This window comes from Oxyura jamaicensis, chromosome 6, assembly GCF_011077185.1.
Source record: "Oxyura jamaicensis isolate SHBP4307 breed ruddy duck chromosome 6, BPBGC_Ojam_1.0, whole genome shotgun sequence".
Lineage (NCBI taxonomy): Eukaryota > Metazoa > Chordata > Aves > Anseriformes > Anatidae > Oxyura > Oxyura jamaicensis.
Window position 1 is genome coordinate 3,493,449 of NC_048898.1, and position 19,989 is coordinate 3,513,437.

At 52.2% G+C, this 19,989-nt stretch overlaps 1 protein-coding gene and 2 long non-coding RNA genes across 18 annotated transcripts in view; all 3 read right to left on the bottom strand.

Moving 5' to 3' along the window:
• COL13A1 (collagen type XIII alpha 1 chain) overlaps positions 1-4,184 on the bottom strand; it is an 89,303-nt gene extending 85,119 nt beyond the window's left edge. For 5 of the 15 annotated variants that reach the window (XM_035329561.1, XM_035329567.1, XM_035329572.1 and 2 more), the window contains exon 1: positions 3,192-4,183. In XM_035329561.1, coding sequence (XP_035185452.1) covers positions 3,192-3,494 — 303 coding nt within the window. In that variant the 5' untranslated portion in view covers positions 3,495-4,183. Of the gene's footprint in view, positions 1-3,191 lie in introns of all 15 variants that reach the window. The other 10 variants (XM_035329571.1, XM_035329568.1, XM_035329569.1 and 7 more) reach the window with 5 other exon arrangements.
• A 4,992-nt stretch (positions 4,185-9,176) lies between these two features.
• LOC118168889 lies at positions 9,177-13,466 on the bottom strand. Of its 2 annotated transcripts, XR_004751840.1 has the most exons (3): positions 12,536-13,466; positions 11,925-12,200; positions 9,177-9,303 (listed from the first exon to the last, which is right to left on the bottom strand). It is a non-coding gene; the product is annotated as an uncharacterized LOC118168889 (long non-coding RNA). The 2 variants fall into 2 exon arrangements; XR_004751839.1 differs by having other exon boundaries at positions 11,925-13,466.
• Positions 13,467-18,178: 4,712 nt separating this feature from the next.
• On the bottom strand, positions 18,179-18,809 carry LOC118168881. Its single transcript, XR_004751830.1, has 2 exons — positions 18,661-18,809; positions 18,179-18,568 (listed from the first exon to the last, which is right to left on the bottom strand). It is a non-coding gene; the product is annotated as an uncharacterized LOC118168881 (long non-coding RNA).
• Positions 18,810-19,989: the final 1,180 nt, after the last annotated feature.

Here is a 19,989-nt window from a genome sequence, read left to right on the forward strand (position 1 = left end):
TGTCCCAAGGAAATGAGACTACTGGGACAACAGTGATGACCAAGGCTCCCTCCTCATTGACGGCAGAGCCCCTCAGCCTCTTTAGCATCACTAGAAACTTGAGGAATACCTCTGCCACAAGCCTGAGAGGCTGTGCACGCTCATCACAGTGCAGAAGGGCAGCTGATCATCCCCCATGCTTTACACAGGATACCTGCTTTTGTTTTACACACAACTTCTCCCCCTATAAGCATTCTCCCCCTATAAACACAAATTCTTCTTTTTCCCCTTACAGCAGCACTAAATCCATCGTGCTGTCAACCCTGCCAAGCTTTTGGCAGGCAAACCAGTACCAAATGTTACCCAGCATGGGAAAGGACCTTATTTTCTTCTTTGGGAAGTTCTAACTGTGCTGCCAGTAGTGAGTTTGTGTTCTTTGTATGATTTTCTGTTGCCCCATAAATGCAGAGGAATTCTTACATGGAGCCAGAGTTCTCCCTGAACTGCTCACTCCACACAGACATTTTTGGGGAAAACAGTCAATATGTGCCTGGCAAAAATCTCCCCTCTGGTATTTGCTGACACCAGGCAGAGGTTTTCACAGTAGCAAGCAAAGCAGTGCTGCCCAGGCTGCTCCAGAGAAAGCATCTGCCACCCTCTCTTTGCTCGTCCCTTCTGAACTGGGATGGAAACACCACCACAGCCAGCTGCAGATGCTCCAAAACTGGTCTCCAAGGACAAAAAAAAAACACATCCCTACTGGCTGGCTTAAAATTACTGTTTTATACAAACCAACCCACCTCCTCTCCCTGCCAGTTTTGCTTTATTTCTGCTTGCCCAGAAGGGCACCTGCCAGGACTTTGGCATTTTGCACTTGTTGGTGCAGCCCTTATGGTGTCCCCACGGGTGCCCACAGACCCTGAGGACACCCAGGTATAACCGTGGTGCAGCCTGGAGGGCACCGCACACCCCAGCTCGGAGCACAGAGCAGTACATGTTCGAGCATAGCCTTAGAGCTCCTCTATCAGACCTCACAGGCTTTGCTTCCTCACTATGGGCAAAGAAAATGGGGAAGGGACAGAGATGGGAAGCAACAAGGATTTAATTTGCCTGTAGCAAAACCTGAAGCATGCCCTAGGCGAGGGCCACCAGCGCCTTCACGCACCATCTCTCCCCTCACCCTCTCCTGCCCTGACCTCCCCGAATTTTTAGGGCTGACCCCAGCCTCGCTTTGGTGCCCTCCTGTGCCCACCACCTCCCACCCAGCATGACCAGCTCTTTGCAAAGATGAGCCTTCTTTCAAGCCTGACTATTTTGTTTTGTGATGGATAACGCGGAGCTGGCAGCTGTGAAACCCATTAAGGTCAGAACATGAGGAAACTGCAAGAACGTGGCAGTGAGCAGCAGTGAGGGTCTGCGTGGGGGGAATGAACATCTCATTTTCACACCCACGACAGTCATCCTAGCCCCAGCCCCTATTCCCCCAGCCCAACTTGCCGCTGTGTCTTGCTTCCCCAGTTTTTCTCCTTTCATCCTTTCCCTGCTCCCCTTCATCTTCTCTGTTTTTCTCCGCTCTTCTTGTCCCTCACCAGCCCATCCAGACACCCAACCAACTTAGCCTTGCTTCAGACCTAACAAAAAGGAGGGCGGCAGGGGGGTTGTCCTTTCATGAGCAAAATCCCTACGTGCCAGCCCACCATCTGTCCTTCAGCAGCCCCTCGCCCTGCACCTTGAGCTGCTTGGCCCACGCCGCCGCCCCTGGCCAAGGCGCAGAGGTCTGGAGGAGCTCTTTTGGGAGCTGAGCACAAGCGTGCAGCAAGGCTGGGGAGGAGGGGTCCTGTTGTGGGGGGCACAGGTGCCTTTCCCCGAGCTATTTTTGAAGCTGTGGCCAAGCAGGCAGCTGGCAGCCCCGGCACTGCCAGCCGCCGTCCCGTGGCTGCTCCCTGCACCGGCTGTGAGGGCTAAGGCGGCCCCCCGGGGACTGAGGAAGGGCTGCTCAGAAAGCAGGGGTGCTGCCGGGCACATGGGCAGCACGACAGCCCCGTTTCCTCACTAAGCCGGGCTATAAAAAGGCAGAAAGGCGCCACGGGCAGTGGAGCCAGCAGGACGCACGGCCCATCCGGCCCCCGGGAGTGGTCCTGCGGCACGTCTCAAATCAGCTGGCAGATAAACCCTGACTTCCCAGGAGGCTCGTGCCAGCAGCGAGGAGGGGAACGCTGCATGTTGTCCCCTGTGTGATATGCAACTCTGTGGCACCGGTCTGGCTGCTCGTGACACTTGTCCTGCCTCCCCACAAAGCTTTCCTCTCAGGGGTATGGCCCTTATAGTCCCTGACACGCCAAAACCACTTCAAAGCTGCCCTGAGGTGAGGGATCCTGCATGGTGCCCATCCCATCTGGGGCAGAGGCACCCGGGCAGCCCCCAGCAGCATCAGCACAGTGAAGAGAAAGGTTTCAGCAGGTCAACAGTGAAAGTTGGTGCTTTTTGGCCCTCTTTATCAAGCCGCTCAAACTTAGGCTTCTTCAGCAGCAGCTCTGTCCCATCCTCAGCCTTGGAGGAAGACCCCACTGGCTGTGGTGGGGTTTGGATGGGACCCAAGTGGGAGTAAAACAGCCATATGCTTTGCGGCGACGCTGCAGCAGCTCCAGAAGCAATCCTGGCAGTGCCAGTGCATCTCATTCCCCGAGCCAGGAGCAGTGGGAAGGGGTCAGGGCTGGCACAGCAGATAATCCAGCCCAGCACAGCACTGGCACATTTGCAGCTACCTGCTTCAGCACAGCAGGGGCTTTCCTCCTCCTGTAGTCATGCCAGCTGTGGTGTGCCCTGCCTGTCCCTCTCCCAGCACTCAAACCTGCACCGAATTCCTACGTTCAACCTCTAGCCTCAGCTCTTCCAGCAGGCAATGCCACCAAAAACCAAACGGAGAGGGCTGGAGGCTCTTCTCTACCTGCAGGGAACCGGGATGAGGTTTCCCCTTTGCAAAGTGCCAGGGCTCAGCCACAGCGTGGGCTGGGGCAGAGGGATACAGATGCTGGGCAGGTTTGAGAGGTGGGAGGGACCTGAAGGCACGGGAAATTCAACCTAGCAGCATCACTTGTGCAGAAACACCTTTTTAAGGTGGGGAGAAACACACAACACGACAGTACGAGCACACACGCGCTTTAAAACCTATAGTACCACAAACTGCACATGCAGAATGAAAGGACACCAACCTCATCAAGCAGTTGGTCAACTCTTCCCAAAATAGCTGTCTCCATTTGGTCTGCTGAGAGCCAGGCAGGGAGCTGCGTGGGTCTGTCCGCTTCCAAGTGGGACACCCGGGACTGCAGATCAGAGGTCCGAAAGTAAAGCAGGAGGCTCAGCACCAGAGAGAGCAGGGAGACACCGGGCAGCCCCGAGCCCAGCAGGAGAGGGAGGCGGCAGCATCTCTCCCCGTCGCCGGTCCTGGGGGGAGCCACGCACCCCCTGTCAAAAGCTGCTTCGCCCACGCCTTTCCAGCTCTTCTCCTCCAACATTCCCTCCCTGTCCTGAGAAACAATAAATAAATAAATAGAATAAATAAAGCCTCACTCCTACTCCGAGAAGCACAATCCAGAAGGCATAGAAAAAGGCTGTCCAAGAGGATCCCAGTGCCAGCAAATGACAAATAACAGCAATAAGGACAAAAGTGGATGGGGGTGTCTAGAAAGAAAAAAACAAAAAACAGAACCAAAACACACACACGTGCCAAGGAAAATAAAAAGGTGCAGAAAAAAAAAAATGGATCCAACTGCAGCAAAGATTAGGAGAGGAAAAAAAAAAAAGTGATCGGATTTTTTTTTCTGTCTTTTCAGTCTTTTAGGTCGCTGATGGTTTTTTTCTTTCTTTCTATGCTGCCAGTTTCAGTTCCTTCGCAGACCGGCCAGGAGCTCGCACATGAAAGTCCCCATTAGAGAGAGGTAATTCTCAGCTGCTCGGGCGACGCTGTGCTCTGGCTGATCGTGGCTCCTCTGTAACATGACACACTCCCTCCAAACGACGGGCTGGGATGAGCGAGCCGCGCGGCTTCCCAAAGTAACCTCCTCTGCTCGCCCTCTCTCTCCACCTCTCCCTCGCCGCATGATTTATTTATTTATGCAAAGCGCCGGGGTGGGATCGGGCGATGGGACGCCCCTGTCCCGCTCGGTCCCCAAACCTCCTCTCTGCTGCCAGCCCTTCCCTTTGAAGTGGCTCTCAACGAGGTTATTTATAGCGGCAGGAAAGAGATTGTAAAGCAGAGGCTGGGCTCGCACCAGCCCGCGTCTTTCTTTCCTCCCCGCAGCCAGAGCACAAATGGGACAGCACAAGTGGGCTGCCCGGCGCAGACCCCTCAAGCAACGGGCTGTGGGGTATTTGGACCCCGGCATTAGGGAAGAACAGCTGGGCAGGGTGAGAACCAGAAGGAGACAGCCAGAAACCAAAGCCAGGAGTCAAGGATTCAGCAACAACTAAGCAGAGGGCAGAGGGGAGCAATGCCCCAGGCGGGCAAGCCCTGGTATGAGGGGGGGACCTTGTTGATTGGGTTTGATTTGGGCGTGCAACATGCTGAGCCCAGGGGGGGCGAGGTCGTTCAGAGGAATTAATCTGCTGAGGCCCTCTAGTGAAGCAGAGCTTCCCGTCATCTCCCCCACGTCCCACCAGACACAAGGCACCAGGCAGACTCCCCCGTGGCAGGGAGCAGCCTCCCCGAAACGTGCCGTAGGGCAGCTCCGAGCCACGCGACCAGGAAACAAAGCCCCTTTCTGTTCTTCGGAAGTAACAGAGCCTCACCTCCCCCAGTTTTGCCGAGCATAACATACGATATTTTATCCTCCAGAGTGACACGTGGGCTCTGCTGAGCCCCTGCCTGTCCGTCCGTCTGTCCTTTGATCCGCATCTCGTGCGCACACGGCAGCGGAGCAGCACGGGGCCCACTGCTGTGCACACTTGCTAAAAGCGGGGCAGCAAATTGGTCTCTTAAAATCTGGCTCCCTCGTGGCTCCTTTGCTGTCATTTACACATTTTAAATGAAGATTTTGCGTGCAGTCTGTGCTGGAAATTATTGGCAAAGAAAACTCATATTCATCTCTCGCCCGCTCTCCATTTCAGAGGGCTGGAAGAAATAGACCTTCTGGGAGCAGGTTAAAGCAAGCAAGAGCTGTTTCTTCTCCACCAGACAAACCCTCCGAGGGTCCGGTAGCACACAGCCCCAATTCTTTGAACCGCCTCATTCCTTTTGCAGCCACTCGCTTCCCGAAATGGGGGCTTAGTGTCTGCGAGGCAGGAAATCCTTTCTTTCTTTCTATTCACAGGTTTCTTGTCATCTCACTGCTCAAATTCACATCGCTGCTCCGGCGCGCGTGGAGAACACCCCTCTGACGACTGCAGCTTTTCAACAGTTTCTCATATGAGCAGAGCAGGGCCGTGCAACCCGCAGACCCAGCGCACGCAGAGCCTCTGTTTGTTCCGGAGGTGCAGCTCCCCCGTCTGCCACCCCCTGCTCGGTCTCTCCCAGCTGCGCCCACATTCGCAGCCTACTTCTCTGCAAAGGAAAAGGATTCTTCAGGTCCACGCCTCTGCAGCTTGGTGCTGCAACAGTGAGAAACTTGCCCATGGAGCCACCTAAGATGCCACGTGCCATCACAGCAGCGATTTCACCAAGCCTGACAGTGAGAAGAGAGGGGAAGATGCTGAGAAGCTGGTAAAATGTGGGGAACACTGATCTACATGGGGAAATAACTGGGATGCTGGGCACCCTAGAGAGCGCTGAAGTACACAACTTTAGGCCAGGACTGAGCTACTGGTGACAGCAGCAGTCCGTGTTATACGTAGCTTCACTGAAGGCTGTCTCATTTATACCAGCCCAAGCACTAAAAATCCACAAAAACGCACCTTCTAAGCTGAAAACGGAAATCTGCTGGGTGTCTACGTTGCATTTCCCCACGCCAGCTGGGGAGAGCTCTCTGCTCTTTCACTCTGATTTTCAGTAGAGGTCCTGCTGTCCAGACATGAGCATCGCCTGAATGACTCTGTAAGTGCCTTTTCCTGCCTCCCCGCCAGCTCCCCTCCAGCTGATCAGTTCACTTACAGGGTATGTCATTGCTGCTGCAGGCTGAGGAGCTGCACCCGGCCGGCTTTCACAGGGAAGCCTTGGCTGCAGATGTGCAGGAGGGTAATTTTTCTATCCATGAGGCATGGAGGAGCCCTGTCATCCCATGCCAATACAAATGGACTAATTTAGCTATGAGTCTGAGCCAAACGCGCATGTCGAGTGTGCAGTACTGCTTGCTGAATGAGCTGCCTCCAGGGACCGGCCCCAGCACACGGAGTCCTGGGGTTGACCACAGCCCAACCTTCAGCTCCTCCTGCAGCCTCAGAGGTGGCGGGTGCCGGCCTGACACCAGCCCTCCTGCACGTTTGTGAATCTTGACGTTGGTCAAGTAGAAGCAGATGCTCAGCTGCGATCAAACAGAGCGATTTCACTGACCAGTGACTCTCACAGCAGGCTGGACCGCCGAGCTTGAGGCTATACCCCTCTCTCCTCTGGGAGGTTGATGCAATTCCTTAGGAGGACAGTAACTGCATGTTTCCACCGCTTTCAACGGGTCCTCCGGGGATGGTTACAGGCCTCAGCACAAACGTGCAGGGAAATCTGGAGCAAATAAAAAGTAAGATATACCTCCCAAGACAGACGACTGAACGCATCCGTACAACAAAACCAAGTGCTTCACATCTAGCACGTGGCATCGGGTAGCTAATACCCTGGATGTAGTTACGTACGGGGATGAGAGCCTCCTGGTTTCTCCGTCTGGCACTGGCATTTTGTCCATCCTGTGCCCCGGCGAGTTTGCCCGGTGCTGCTCTGCAGCAGGCACGCAGTGCGTGGGGACTCCTCACAGCACACGGCAGGGTACCAAGAGGTCTCACTGCAAAAGACCAAGACCCCCCTGGCTCCTGGAGATATCACCACATGGCACAGGCCAGAAACAGGAGAGCCAGGCACAAATGAGGTCGGTCTCACACTTCAGCGCATGTTGTTCAAGCCAGCAAGTTACCTACAGCGAGTCTTCATCTGGCCTGGGACAGGGTTGGCAACAGCAGCAGACCTTCCTCACTTTCCTTCACTTTAAGCAGAGCTTTTAATCAAAAAAATAAAAATAATTTTTAAAAAAACAAACATGCCCTTCCTGTCACTAACTGGAAGTTGAGGCCAACTGAACAGAGATGGCCATGCACTCAATCCCATCAGTAATCTCCAAAACAGCCTGTAGTTTCCCCTTTTCAGGCCATTTACTACGGAGAAAACAAACGCAACCCCACTTCACTTCTTCTATTCTATTTTTTTCCCTCTCAGGAAATGTGGGGATCTTGATGTGCTTGAACGAGCCATTAACTAGCAACCGACATCTCCAGCTATTGTAAATATATTAACTCAAGGCCTTTCGCTGCATTTATTAGACTCAAGAACAGCATCTGGAAACAGATGTTTTCTGAGAGCAAAGGCGGGGAGGGAGGAGGAGAGAAAAACAAGGGGGAAGAAAAGACTCTTGCAAGTGGATGTGCATGGGTCTGCAGACCATCCCTTCACACAAGGCTGTTCAGAAGGAGCACTGTGAGGGGCTGAGGCCAGTGCAGCCATGCCCCCGTGTCCCTCCTGTAGACAAGGCTTTGCAAGAGCAGGACATCTCTGGGGTGCCCGTTTTCAGGGAAACAGTGACGGGGGAGTAGAAAAGCTCATGACTGATCTCAGGGCTCTAGCAAAGAACAGTCACAGTGCTCACAAAAATGTCCCCTTCCCTGTTAGCCTCCAGCACAGGGACCCACCTGCCTTTGGGCTGGGGTGCAGAACGGACAAGGCCTGGGATCCCCAGGGGACACCACCACAGTGTCCCACCTGCCACGAGCAACCCTTCCTCAAAGGGCAAGCAGCGTGGAAACCTCCCACTCTGGGGCTGGGAAGGACCGAGGGGCCCTGCTCTGACTTAATGATGTCTTAATAACACCACGGCTCAGACACGGTTTAGACAATATTTAGAGAGTTAACATAGCGTTACTAGGGGGAAAAGCATGCAGACACGTGTACTTAAACCCATAAACCAAGCATTACTGGTGGAACTACACTCCCAACTGGACATGCTTTGCTCGGGTTCCAGAGGTGACTAAGGTACAAGAGAGATCTGAGACCAAAGCTTTCCTGCATTCCTTCTGAGGGAAACATGATTGTACCTATATGCTTACATAGGTACACTCACACATTTTTTTACAGTCGGCATTTTCTCTTCTGTAACCCCAGGCTCACCTCTGACATCTCCAGCTCCATTGCCCCTTTAATATGCAGCTACTAATATTTTGCTGGTCAAGTCAGGAAAATTGAGTATTCCGTACTTAATTGGGCAGTTGTTTATAGGATGTATCTAGTAGTCTGTGGGGCAGAACAATTCCCGCCTGAGGAGCTCCTCTAACCCATTGTGGAGTTACAGAAGAAAGACACATTTGATCCTTTGGGAAAAGGGTTAGGAAAATACATGGAAAAAATGTACTGTCCGCGCATAGCAATATCATGGCTGTTTTCAATCACTTGGTCCCTACATAACAAAAGGGACAACTGCACAATATAAACTCCTAGCCCTGCCAAGCAGCAAAGGCAGAAAGAAAGAAGCAAAGCTAGCAGTAGCGGGTCGGGGCTTTACATTTTCATAACCCTAAAATGCCTGAGCTCAGTTTTGCCTGCCTCCTGTGAAAGCCAAACCAGCTTCATACAGGCGCGGCGGTGGGAACCTGCCCCCAGAGCTGTGTGAGCTGCCAAACAACTGAGCAGAGCCGGGCTGGGCCAGGCCAAGCGCTCCTGCAGAGCCTGGGTCAGAGCCTCCAAGGGAAGATGAAGCAAACCCTGGTCTTGCAGTTGGAGACCACCCCTTCTCCCTTGCCCCCCATAGAGGGAAAGCCCAGACCGTCCAGGCTTTGCAGGATGAGAGCATCAGGCAGTGCCTGGTGGATGCGCAGTTAAGCTGCCCACACTCCTTGTGTTTTCAACTAACCTCTTGCCTTTTGTTCAGAAGAGAATGGCCCTGAGCAAGCAGGCTCTGCACCCTTCTTTGTGAAAGGAGGAGTTTTTTCCCCCCAACAGAAGTGTTTCACGTCCAGGCTGGGGTGGGGAGATGTTTTGCTTCTTTTCAGCTGCAGGTTTTTTTTTTTTTTTTTCCTCCTGATCTGGAGCTGATTTTTAATAGGTCGTGCTCAGTGCCGTGGGAGCCTGTAGAGATGGTCATCTCCGCTGGCCTGATTGTTGCCGTTATCTCATTTCTCACAGAGCCTGGGTGGTAGGACCTTTAGGGGAAGAGAAATTAAGAAAAATGACATTGCTGCAAATAAGACAAGGAAAAGCCTCCACCTCTGTAGCAGCGTTCCCCAAGTCTTGATAGCTTACAGATGCACACAGCAGCCTGTGGAAGATGGGCATCGCTCAGAGCTGAAAGATACCTGCCTCAGGAAAACTGCTTTGGAAACATTTCTAGTTTTGGCACATTGCTACAAGCACCAGCACACAGCTAGAGCAGTGCAAAGTGCTAGCCACAGCAAAGCAGCAGGCAGGCTGAACGTTCAAAATCTGCTCAGATGGGTGGAAAAACAAGGGTGAGATTTTCAGGCACAAAATCTGCAGAGCCGGCTCTGGGAATGAGGGGCAGCTGTCCCTGGGACATGATGTTCTCCAGCACAATGCTGGAGCTCAAAGGAGCTACTCAGTTCCCCCCTGCAACTCCCCTCGGCCCCTTGCTGAGCAGAAAACCCGCCTTTCTTAAAGCTGAGCTCGGGCACCACATGCTCAGTTAGTTACGCATGCACCGAGGCCCTTGCCACAGCGCCTTGGCATGCATGGTGCTGATAAGTCAGAGCACCAATTTGCACTTGGGTTTCCCATTAAATCGCTTTGTGAGAGGCTGCAGGCTTTCAGCAGTAGCCTTGCTGCCCAGCTGGGCTCTTGCATCCACCCCAAACCCACACTCCTCCCACCCCTTCCCCTCAACGGGGGTCCCGTTCAGCCTCTGCTACTGTCTTCCACAGAGGCATTTCTAAGAGATCCCCTGCTCCTCACCTTCGGCGGCTGCGGTCCAGGCCGGTGCCCAGGCTGCCAGCAACCCAGGTCATACGCAGGGGGAGCGCACCACAGGGTGAACTGGAAACCCCAAAAGCCTGGGGCCAAGCAGGCCTGCCCAGGGGAGCCCAGACACCGCGTGCATACCCAGAGGCAGGCAGAGCCAATGTCACGGCTCGGTCTAGGAAACCAAAACCCTACAGTGCCGGGACAGGCGTGTGTCCCTGCGCAGGCAGCCGGGGAACCCACAGAAGCTTTGTATGGCCTTTGAAGCTAATGAATCAATGCTGGGAGGGTTGGGAAACCCAGACTAAGTGTCAACTGCTCTGAGGGAAGCAAAAATAATGAAGCAAGGCTCCCCCAGAAGACAGATTGCTTCAGAGCCCAGGAGCAAAGCGGATTGGATATAGCTAGCTCAGGAAATTGAAAACAACTTTTGGTTAAAACTTCCTTTTGCTCTAACACTCGGTCTTTTATCAAAGCTCATTCAGACTCTGACAGCAGTGTGCAAAGAGGCTCTGCTCCATCGTAATGCAAAAGACAGGCCCAGCGGCCAGGAGGTTAGCAGCTAATGGAGCAGAGTCGGGTTTGATTTCCCTGGAAATTGCTTGCAGAGGGAAGTCAGGAGACGAGGAACGTTGCTAATGTCCTTCTGTGACTCCATGTCCCTCCCTGCTCAGGGTGAAACCCTCGCTTGTGCCCTCTGCCTTCACCCCATGGCTTGTCCCTGTGCTCCAGCAGGAAGGAGAGCAAAGCAAAAGCAAAAGAGGGGGGACGTGAACCCCTGAGCCACAAGCAGACAGTGCCAGAGAGCAGCATAGTTCCTCACATCAGGGGTTTTCTTTCCCACTGATGTTGGTTTCCTGGGGCCTGATGTAAATCCTCCCTCCAGGGGGGTTAACCTGCCTTAAACGTGGCTCTAGCAGCAGATCCTCAGCCATTGGAGGAGTCTTCCAGCTCTTGGTTGTTTGGTTGTTTTTTTTTAAGCTGCCACTGGGGGTTTGTCTCCATTTAGCAGCATCGCAAGGGGAGCATGGAAAGCTCTTTTTCCACCCCAAAGGAACTCTGGCAAGGCTGGTTCACGTGTCAGATGCACAGTGCACATGAAGGCTGTGCTCTTCCTTCAGGACACTGCGTCCTCATCATGCTGGGGCACATCCAAAGCAGAGCACCAAGAAAACAACTTGTTTTAAGAGAAAGGGCCCCGTTCCTCTCCCTTGGGACTTGTAACAGTCGATGGAAAAAAAACTTTTAGTCTTCCCTGGGTTTTGTCCCATATATCCCAAGCCAGCTTGACGTCAGTGTAGTTGCTCCTGCTTTGTGCTGGATCCGAAAAATGGAATCCATTGCGACAGGTCCTGATGAGACAATGGGAGAGATGGGTCCTCCGCCCCCTAAAAATCAGCATATAGAGGGAGGAGCTGAGCCCTCCCCCCTCCCCCCCCCCCCCCATTTTACCACAGGCATCTGAAACTGCCTCATGATGTTTTTTTATGTTCTCCCTCTTTCTCCTCAATAAATCAGCCCTATCTTCTTTGTATGCATAAAAGTAAAAATAACTGGAAGCTGTGCTTGGGCACTGCTACCTCCTTCAAATCTGAGAGGCCTGGAGCAGATTACAAGCAGCAGGGAATAACCCATAAATGCTTAATAGATCGATATTAAGAAGTAGTAAACACACCCTTGCCATTCCCCTGTAAGGATATGAGCCTGTAAAGGCGGTTCACATTCTTCAGACTCAAAATATTTATGTGTTTGGGGTTTTTACCAATGTTACCAATGCAGAGAATAAGAATTTAAAAGGGGTCAGGATGGATGAGAGCCCCCCTCAGGGGTGCTGCTGCCCACCACCCACCTTGCAAAAGCCCATCGTGCCCGTACCAGGCAGCATCCTGCACAGGTAGCAGACAGCACCGCAGACATCACGACAGATCTGGGCAAAGCCACCGTAGCCACTGTCATCTGCAGAGGTTTGCCATGCCCGAGGGCTTCGCTGCGTGTCAGCAGGAGCTGCCTCCTGCCGTGCCCCGGCAGCAGGGAAAGGTGCGGGGCCACACACACAACTGTCCCTGCATACTTGGAGCGCGGGAGTTAGCGCGGAGGCTGAAATATCATGCCTATCAGTAGGGCCCTGTGAAGAGAAAATAGCAGAGGATCTGGTGGCAGCTTCCTTTCAAGACGTACAGGAATAGCAGCACACATCTCTGCCGGATCAGATGGACTGAATTCCTCTACCCGAATCCTTCAGCTTTGAATTCTGCTGCAAACCATTTTTCCCCCTCCTTGGCTTGTTTGTTGTTTCAGGACCACTAAATTACCGAGAATGGTTTACATTATATAACCACCCTGTCCTTATTGCATTTTGGGGAGGAGACTCTGACAAGCAGCCAGATCTAATTTGTACTTTAAATTGGCTTCTGGGCCAGACAGTCATGCCTTCCAGATGGAAAATCCAGTTGCACTCACCAGCAAATATCCCGGTGTGTTTGGCTCCTGAAACAGCTTTGTTTGTAACGCTCCAAAGCCTGCTCTGTGGCATGCTTTACTTTTATACAGCTGAAGAGAGGCTGTTGGTCACTGCAGTTCCTGGTGAGGCAGCATCACTTTCCACCACCTGTACCAGTTCAGCTGTCAGCCCTGCCTCGCTGTCCTGTTGTTTTTCCTAGAACCCTACTCAACAGCTGCAGGAGCTTTACAACTGCCAGATCGGGATTTGTCTCCCTGGGAAAGTCCTTTCAGGTTGCCTTTCCCAGGGGTGACTCTGCTATACTTGCTCAACCTGTTTAATGCTACCCTGAATCAAAAATAATTTTAAGAAAGCAAACGCCATGTTTCTTTTCATGCCTGCAACAATTTGGAAGGCGCAAGATCCTCTCTTCTCCTGCCAGGGCAGAATCAAGGGCACGTTCAGCCCTGGTTTAGGTTACAGCCAGGGTCTGGCCAGCAGCACGTTACACACGGGACTCTCTAACATTGCTCACATCAACAGGGACTTAAAATGCTGTTGCTGATGGTGACAAACCTGTGCTGTCATTCGCTTTGTAGGGGGCAAGTGAGGCGAGGTGGGCACTGCCTTGAAACACCCCCAAACACAGCTGGGAGCATTCTGTGAGCAGCCCTGTTCAACACGTACAACCTGGGGAACAGCAGCCCAGGGTGAGCCACTGAAGTGTATCTCACAGGCAGGTGCACTGCCTGGGGCTGGCTATTTGCTTGTATTCACCTACAGGAGAAACAGCATTAGAAGAGACCATTACCTGCTCCGAAGGCAGGTGTGAACCTGCGTCTGGAGAGGCCTCAGAGGGTCTGTGGCTTCCTCACAGTCCCTGTGACATTTTTTGCCCTTTCAACCTTGCTCTCACAAGCCACATATTGTTTTAAGGTCGTATGGTCTGGTGGATAAGCCAACAGCTTGATTCTCTTCCCACCTCTGCAAAACTCTTTCTTGCAGGGGTAAAATTCTGTCACTCATTTTTTTGGTGGCATTAGGCAAGGCCATTCATTCTTTGTGCCTTCATCCCTTTACTTTTCTGCAAAATGAGACAAATGATCCTACTCGGTACACTGGTCTAAAATAAACTGCTGACCAGGGTTATCATGTGAGAAAAGCACTTTGAGCCAGAGTTATCAAAGCCTTACCTTGTGTGCCAGTACTGAATCTAACGCTGCCCACAACTGCATTGTCCTCCTGGTCCAGAAGGACTCCTGTCACCGGGGCACTAACTCTGCAGATGAGTCTCACACCTCCAGAAGACACGTGCCATGTATCATCCAAAAAGGTGATGAGTGGTGCTGTGGGAGAGCTAAGAAACCCTTTAGGGCAGCACTGAGCGAGGGCATCTGACTATGTTGTGTCTGATGCTGATGGAAGCACAACCATCTCACCACAACCCTTCTGTGTCCTTCCCAAGTTTCTCTGTGTTTCAGGGACTCTTTCTGCCCTAGCAACATTCTTGGGACCCAAATGAACTATTGGGAAAGGTTAAGAACAAACTTTCTTGGGATCGTCACCTGTGGACAGCCAGAGCGTGCAAGGAAGGTCAGAAGATGGCCAACCATGCTGTAGACAGGCTCAATAAGCAAAATCACTCCTGAAAGTCTTAACGAGAAGTGCCCAGCCCTAAAAGCCAACGCTGCAGCTGAAAGCATTTGGGTGGCCTCTGCCCCGATGGGCAACGAGTGCTGCATTGCACAAGATGAGGACCACAGTGGCTGGCAAGGACGGAGAGGCTCAGACAGGCATGCTGCTTGTGCAGGAGAGCCGAGGTGTTGAGCAACACCCAGCAGAGACAGGCAGATCCACAGCCAGGTCTCTGCTATGCAGTCTAACAGTACCCACACATCTCCTGGGTCTCCTCCGTCGCCTCTTGTAGGGACGCACATTTAGCACAGTAGTATAAACCACCATCGAATCTGAGTGGTTGCACTTTATAGCCACTTCAGCTCAGGCCCAAACAATTGCAGAGTCCACCGTAGCAAAGACCAGGCCCGTATATTATTTTAAAGCAGTAGTTTGTTTTGGTTTCGCTCCCTTGCCTGCACCTCTCTGAAATTGCCCTCTGTTTGTTTGGGATATTTGCAGGCATGCAATGTTTTCCCAGCCAGCTTTGCAAAGGATGTTGCCTTCCTAACAGGCTCTGCCTTTGATTCCTGAGCTGCTGTGGCCAAGTCCTTGGACTCCTCTGCAGAGTAAATCAAATGACTTCTGCAAAAGCAGATGTGAAAAAATAACATATGCAAAATGACTGGCACGTAAAACTATGAGCAGTAACTGCAGGTGTGCAGGAGAGCTCCAGGGCTGATGCTTATTGCTCCAGCAGACAAAAATGTCTCGAGGACCCGGGGCCTACACTGCATAATCCAAGTGAAACTCATGCAATTCTACCCACTTGGTGGAAACTAGCATTATGGAAAGTAGGGAAGCTGCAGCCCAGTGACCCCCAAACCAGTCTCAAGCACTCCCAGCCCCTGCCCCTATCTGATGCTCCCCTCAAGCAGGATTGAGAGGCCCAGCAGCAGGGACTAGCTAGAAGTGGTTTCTTAAAAGATGGAAAACAAGTTTCCTGAGGGAAAAGAAGAATCAATCTTGTTTCACTTTGAAGGCTTGTTTGTTTGGCGCCTTTGGAAAAGAGAAAGAAAACAGTGGTGTTTTTGATAAAAAAAAAAAAAAAAAAAATATCCCCCAAATGAGGAAACAAATCGTAAAAAAATGAAATAAGACAGTTATGCCTTTTGACAAAAAATGTTGGCCAGCCACAGTGCCGTGCTAAGTCAGATGTGGCTCAGCACAGCTCAGCAGCAAACAAGGGCCCTCACAGACCACCACTGGCAGCAGCTGCTGAAAAATCCTGCCCTGGCTTGGAGCTCACACCCCCTCCTCCCACCCTGCTGCTTATATTAATTGCCTGCTACTTGTACAATCTCAGCAGCACCCATTTACCTACCTGTTAACGCTGCACTATCATCTGCCACACACCAGCGTCACCGAGTCTCTTCTTGCGCTGCCTCTGCACAGCCAGCACCAGGTTTGCAGAACCATCCTGACCTGTAGGAGAGACCTGAGGTGAGCCAGCGGGAAGGCATGCAGCTGTCCTGGTGCCACCATTCCTGCTGTGGAGCTCTACAGCTGCCTGTGCACCATTGCAGGAGGCCCGCTTTGTAAAACTCTGCGCACTCAGCCACACCCCAGCCTTGCCCACGAACACTGCCACCCATTTACCACTTCAGGCAGACTCCCCGCCAGCACTCCTTGCGTGCTCGCCGCCGCCTGCTGCAGCTCACCACTGCACACAAGCTGCTCACCAGCACTTACTGCCGCCGCAGGGGTGCCCACAGCCCGCCACTACGTGAGTGCAGCCGGTTTCTGTCTGTGGACAGCTTGGCAATAGCATGGTGCGTGGCACAGTCAGCATAGTGGCAACAGCAACATTAGCACTCGGGTTGTGGCTTGCAATAGAATCAAAAGTTAATAACAGCAGCAGGAGATTATGTGCAGGACAGAGGATCCTAATTGCTGTCAGGATTGTAATGTTGGTCACTCACCACGTACCGAGGATACGCAATCTTTGCATGGCACATTCTGTTATCCACATTGTTATGTTTGTCCTTTCTAGCATCACTGGATTTTCAGATAAAGTCCTTCCCTAAGGCAACTGAATATGCCTTAAATTAGAATATGATTGAAGTAGCTGTTGGTGGTGTTGCTGCAATAACAGTGTTCCTGTATGGAGCCACGAGCTGAACTCGAAGATCCATGCAGGTCCCTTCCCACTCGGGAGACGATGTGATTCTGTGATCTTTATGCCACCCCACTATGCCGAGGAGCATCCATCATGGATTAATTCCTCCTTCCCTCTGCAAATTTATTTATTAAATGCTGAACTGGCTGATTTCTTGGGCCTGCCCTTCCAAGAGACACGTGATGGTTTTTGCAGGGAGCTGCACTGGGAAGAGCAAACAGTATGCAACTAAACATTGTTGCTGGTAAAAAACAAGAGCTGTGCAACAGCCAAGTAGCCCAACAAGCTGCCTCATGCTCCCAGCCTCGCTAGGACAGAACCACGATGAATAATCAAAAAGAGTAATCTTCAATACCACATTTCAGCCCTAAACCAGCTAATCTGGTTACTATTTGTACATACAGCGTGCGTGATCCAACATAAAGCAGATGGAAGGATACCTTTCTTGGCATAACTGCCATCTATGTTCACTTGACAATTACAAGAAAATAACGTTATCTCCAGTTACCTTTGCACTTATCTATCAAATGTCCCATAGTCAAAACATCTTGTCTCACAAAATACCTTACCGGTTGCAAGTGTCAAAGCAACTTTTCTCCTTCTCTCCTTAGACAAAACACATCCTCACCTCAGTGAATTAACACTGCACAGGGTTTCTTACATGATGACAGAAACCCAGGAGCTTCAGTGCCAAATGCACGTAGCCCCACATTTGTCACCAAAGCATTCAGTGCTCTGACACTGAAAACCCAAACATTTCCCCCACTTGCTTTCAAAGAAGGATAAAACCCCACATTTCTGTGGGTTTTCCTCTTCTTCCTCACATAAAGGACAGGACCCAAGCACAGGCTGTGGGCTCACTGCCAGCTGCCCCCTTGCCTCAGCAGAAGGGGAAGAGAAAGCAAGTGGAAAACTTGGGGGGGGGGGGGGGGGGAAGAGCGGGAGATGATAAAAACCGGGAGATCCCACACCAGTTACCAGCAAAATAGACTCAGTTTGGGGAAAATCCAATGCAGAGCCAGTTAAGATGGATTTAGATAGTGAGAATAGTGAGAAACAGGCGAAACTAAACCGCCACCTTGCCCCGTGTGGAAGGGGTACCGATGAGACCCGCTCTTCTCCAGCAGCTGTGGGGGCTCTGCCATGGCAGCCCGAGGCCCTCGCGCCCTTCCTCCTCCTCAGGGCTGTTCCTCACACCTTCATGCCTCGATACTCTCCCCCATTTGGCATTTTTGCCCCTTTCTTCAATCCGTTTCTACAGAGGTACCACGAGATCCTGTGGAGAGAGAGGCGTGAGGGCAGTGCCAGAACATCCCGGAGCCTTCTGGAACCTTCCAAAGCTTTTCCCGCCTTTTTCTCACAGAGCCCCCTCAGCATCGCCACCAGCCCCAGGTGGGGGGGGGGGGGGGGTGCTCCCCACCTTCTCCCCACATCCCAAGGACCCAAAATCATTCGATCTCTGTGCTCAAGGAGCCATCACCAGCTTCCCCATGGGGTTCTCCTCAGGCTGGCGGTCCTTCGCCTCTGCCCCGGCTCTGTGACGGGCAGCATTTTGTCCTCCCCTTCAAAGCCGGCGCAGAGGTGGGGCTGAGAGGGATCGCCTGTGGGAAGCGACCCCGTACGCCCACCGCACCGCTCGCACCACCTCCACCCAAGTTTCCAGAAATGACAGTAATTAAGTTGTAAATGCAGCGCTTGCCCCCCCCCTCCCCATATGTTTTCACTTCAGCCATACAGCAAAAATATTTCCTGGCATCTGTCTTCAATCGAGGGCAGGGAGGGAGGTAAGCTGGTGGAGAGGAGAGACCCGTCGAAGGGTCTCATGCTCTTTGAGCCCCTTTGGGAGAAAAGAAAAAGGAAACACAAAGACGCCTTTGATCAATTTTTCATTACCACGATGCTACGAACAGCCATGGTGAAAGCAGGCAGTGAGCGTGAGCCCCGTTATCTCAGGTCTGGCTGACAAAGTCTGTGCATCCAGCGTGGCCCGCACGCGGCAGCCCCAGCGCCAAGCTACAGCCTGCCTTGCCACATCCACACGCGGCTTTCCAGGCTCTGAAAACCTTCTCCCCACCGACAGCCGCCTGCGTTAGGTCCCTGCAGCCAGCCTGCGGCATCGCTGGCAGCAGCGGGTGGGAGGTGATGCTGTCTTGGCTTTACTCATGCTTCCTTGCAAAGAGCTCGCCTCTCTCCCAGGGATCTCGCTTCACTTCTGGATGCTGAGAAAAATGTCCTCATCTTCACTTGCGTGTTTCCTTGCCTGAAAACAAAGAAGAATCCTCCCCCAGGATTAGCAGAGCAGATACCAGTGCAAAAGCCAAAAGAGGAACAGTAACACGCTAGCAAACTCACCGCTGGCCTCAGCGCAACACTCCTGCCTGGGAAAGCACAGAGGCACCACATCCCCATCACTGTGTACTCATGCAAACCACAGAAAGCAGGAGCAGGAGACAACAGTTGCGAGCAAAAAAAATCAGAGACCACAGCAAGGTGGAGATCAGGATCCACACCTGCTGCATGCTGGGGAGCACACAGAGCTAGCTAGGTTCAGAAGCCACGTCCTGGCCAGAAGATGAACAGCTCCTCTTTGCTGGCAAGTGCTCATGCCATCACGTTCCTGTGCACAGCTGGCCTGTACCATGTGAGCAACATAAAATGGTGCGGCGAAATATCACCCGTAAGCAGCTCTTGCTCTTACAAGGTAATTTCACCTCACCCCGGTTCTCCACATGCACACAGAGAGCTTATTATCCTCTCTTTCCATCTGCAGGACAGGAGGTTTTCTCTTCAATATTATAACCCTTCCAGCAGATCCACTTGTACGTTTTTTCATATCCTTGCTGGGACATATAAAAAAAAGCTTCTCAGTGCAAAGCTGTTTTCCATGGCACACCCTCCAGGCTGCCCTGCTCCTTCCCACAAGTTCCAGCCTTTCTCCCCAACCAACCTCGTACCAAAAACTAGTGTTTACTTACACTTGAAACACGTTCCTGCTGTGTTGCGGCCCCTTTGTTAACTTACAAAGGCCTCGTGAAAAGTGCCTGCCATTTCCAGAGGGAAAGCCAAGCAATTAATGACTATCAGAGCCCAGCTAATCGTTCTGCATGCATTACCTTTGCACAGAAGCCAGCGAAGCAATAAAATCACCAGGGCCAGCGTGAACTGCTGCATCGCCCAAATGGAATCACCTGCTGCTATGGTATTTCCATAAAACCCCATCCCCTCTTCCTCCGGGCCACTCCACCCCCACATTTCTTTTCCTGCACTGTGGACTTAAAGGGCAAAACCTTTCGCAGAGTTTTCATCGTGTCACAGAAAACATCAGAATATCTCACTGGGCACCTGCTGACATTCTTCACCTCAATAACCTGCAGAAACCCCAAAGATTTACACCCTAGAAACACTAGAGCATGCATCATGCTTAAAGAACAGGGAGATATATCCACATCCAACGCTCAGAGCTGTCTTACATGAGTCTACGCAGAAAACCCTGACTTTGCAACACACCCCCTCTACTCTCCAGGTTACTCTCGGTCCCCAGACCCACAATAGGAGAAGCTGAGCCCCATCTTTCCACACAAGTGCAGCTCCTCAGTGTGCACAACCCCGCGCGACCGGGAAGGTCAAGCCTGCTGCCGCGCTCCCAGGTGGTCCCAATTAATCCCACGGAGTTCGAGCACA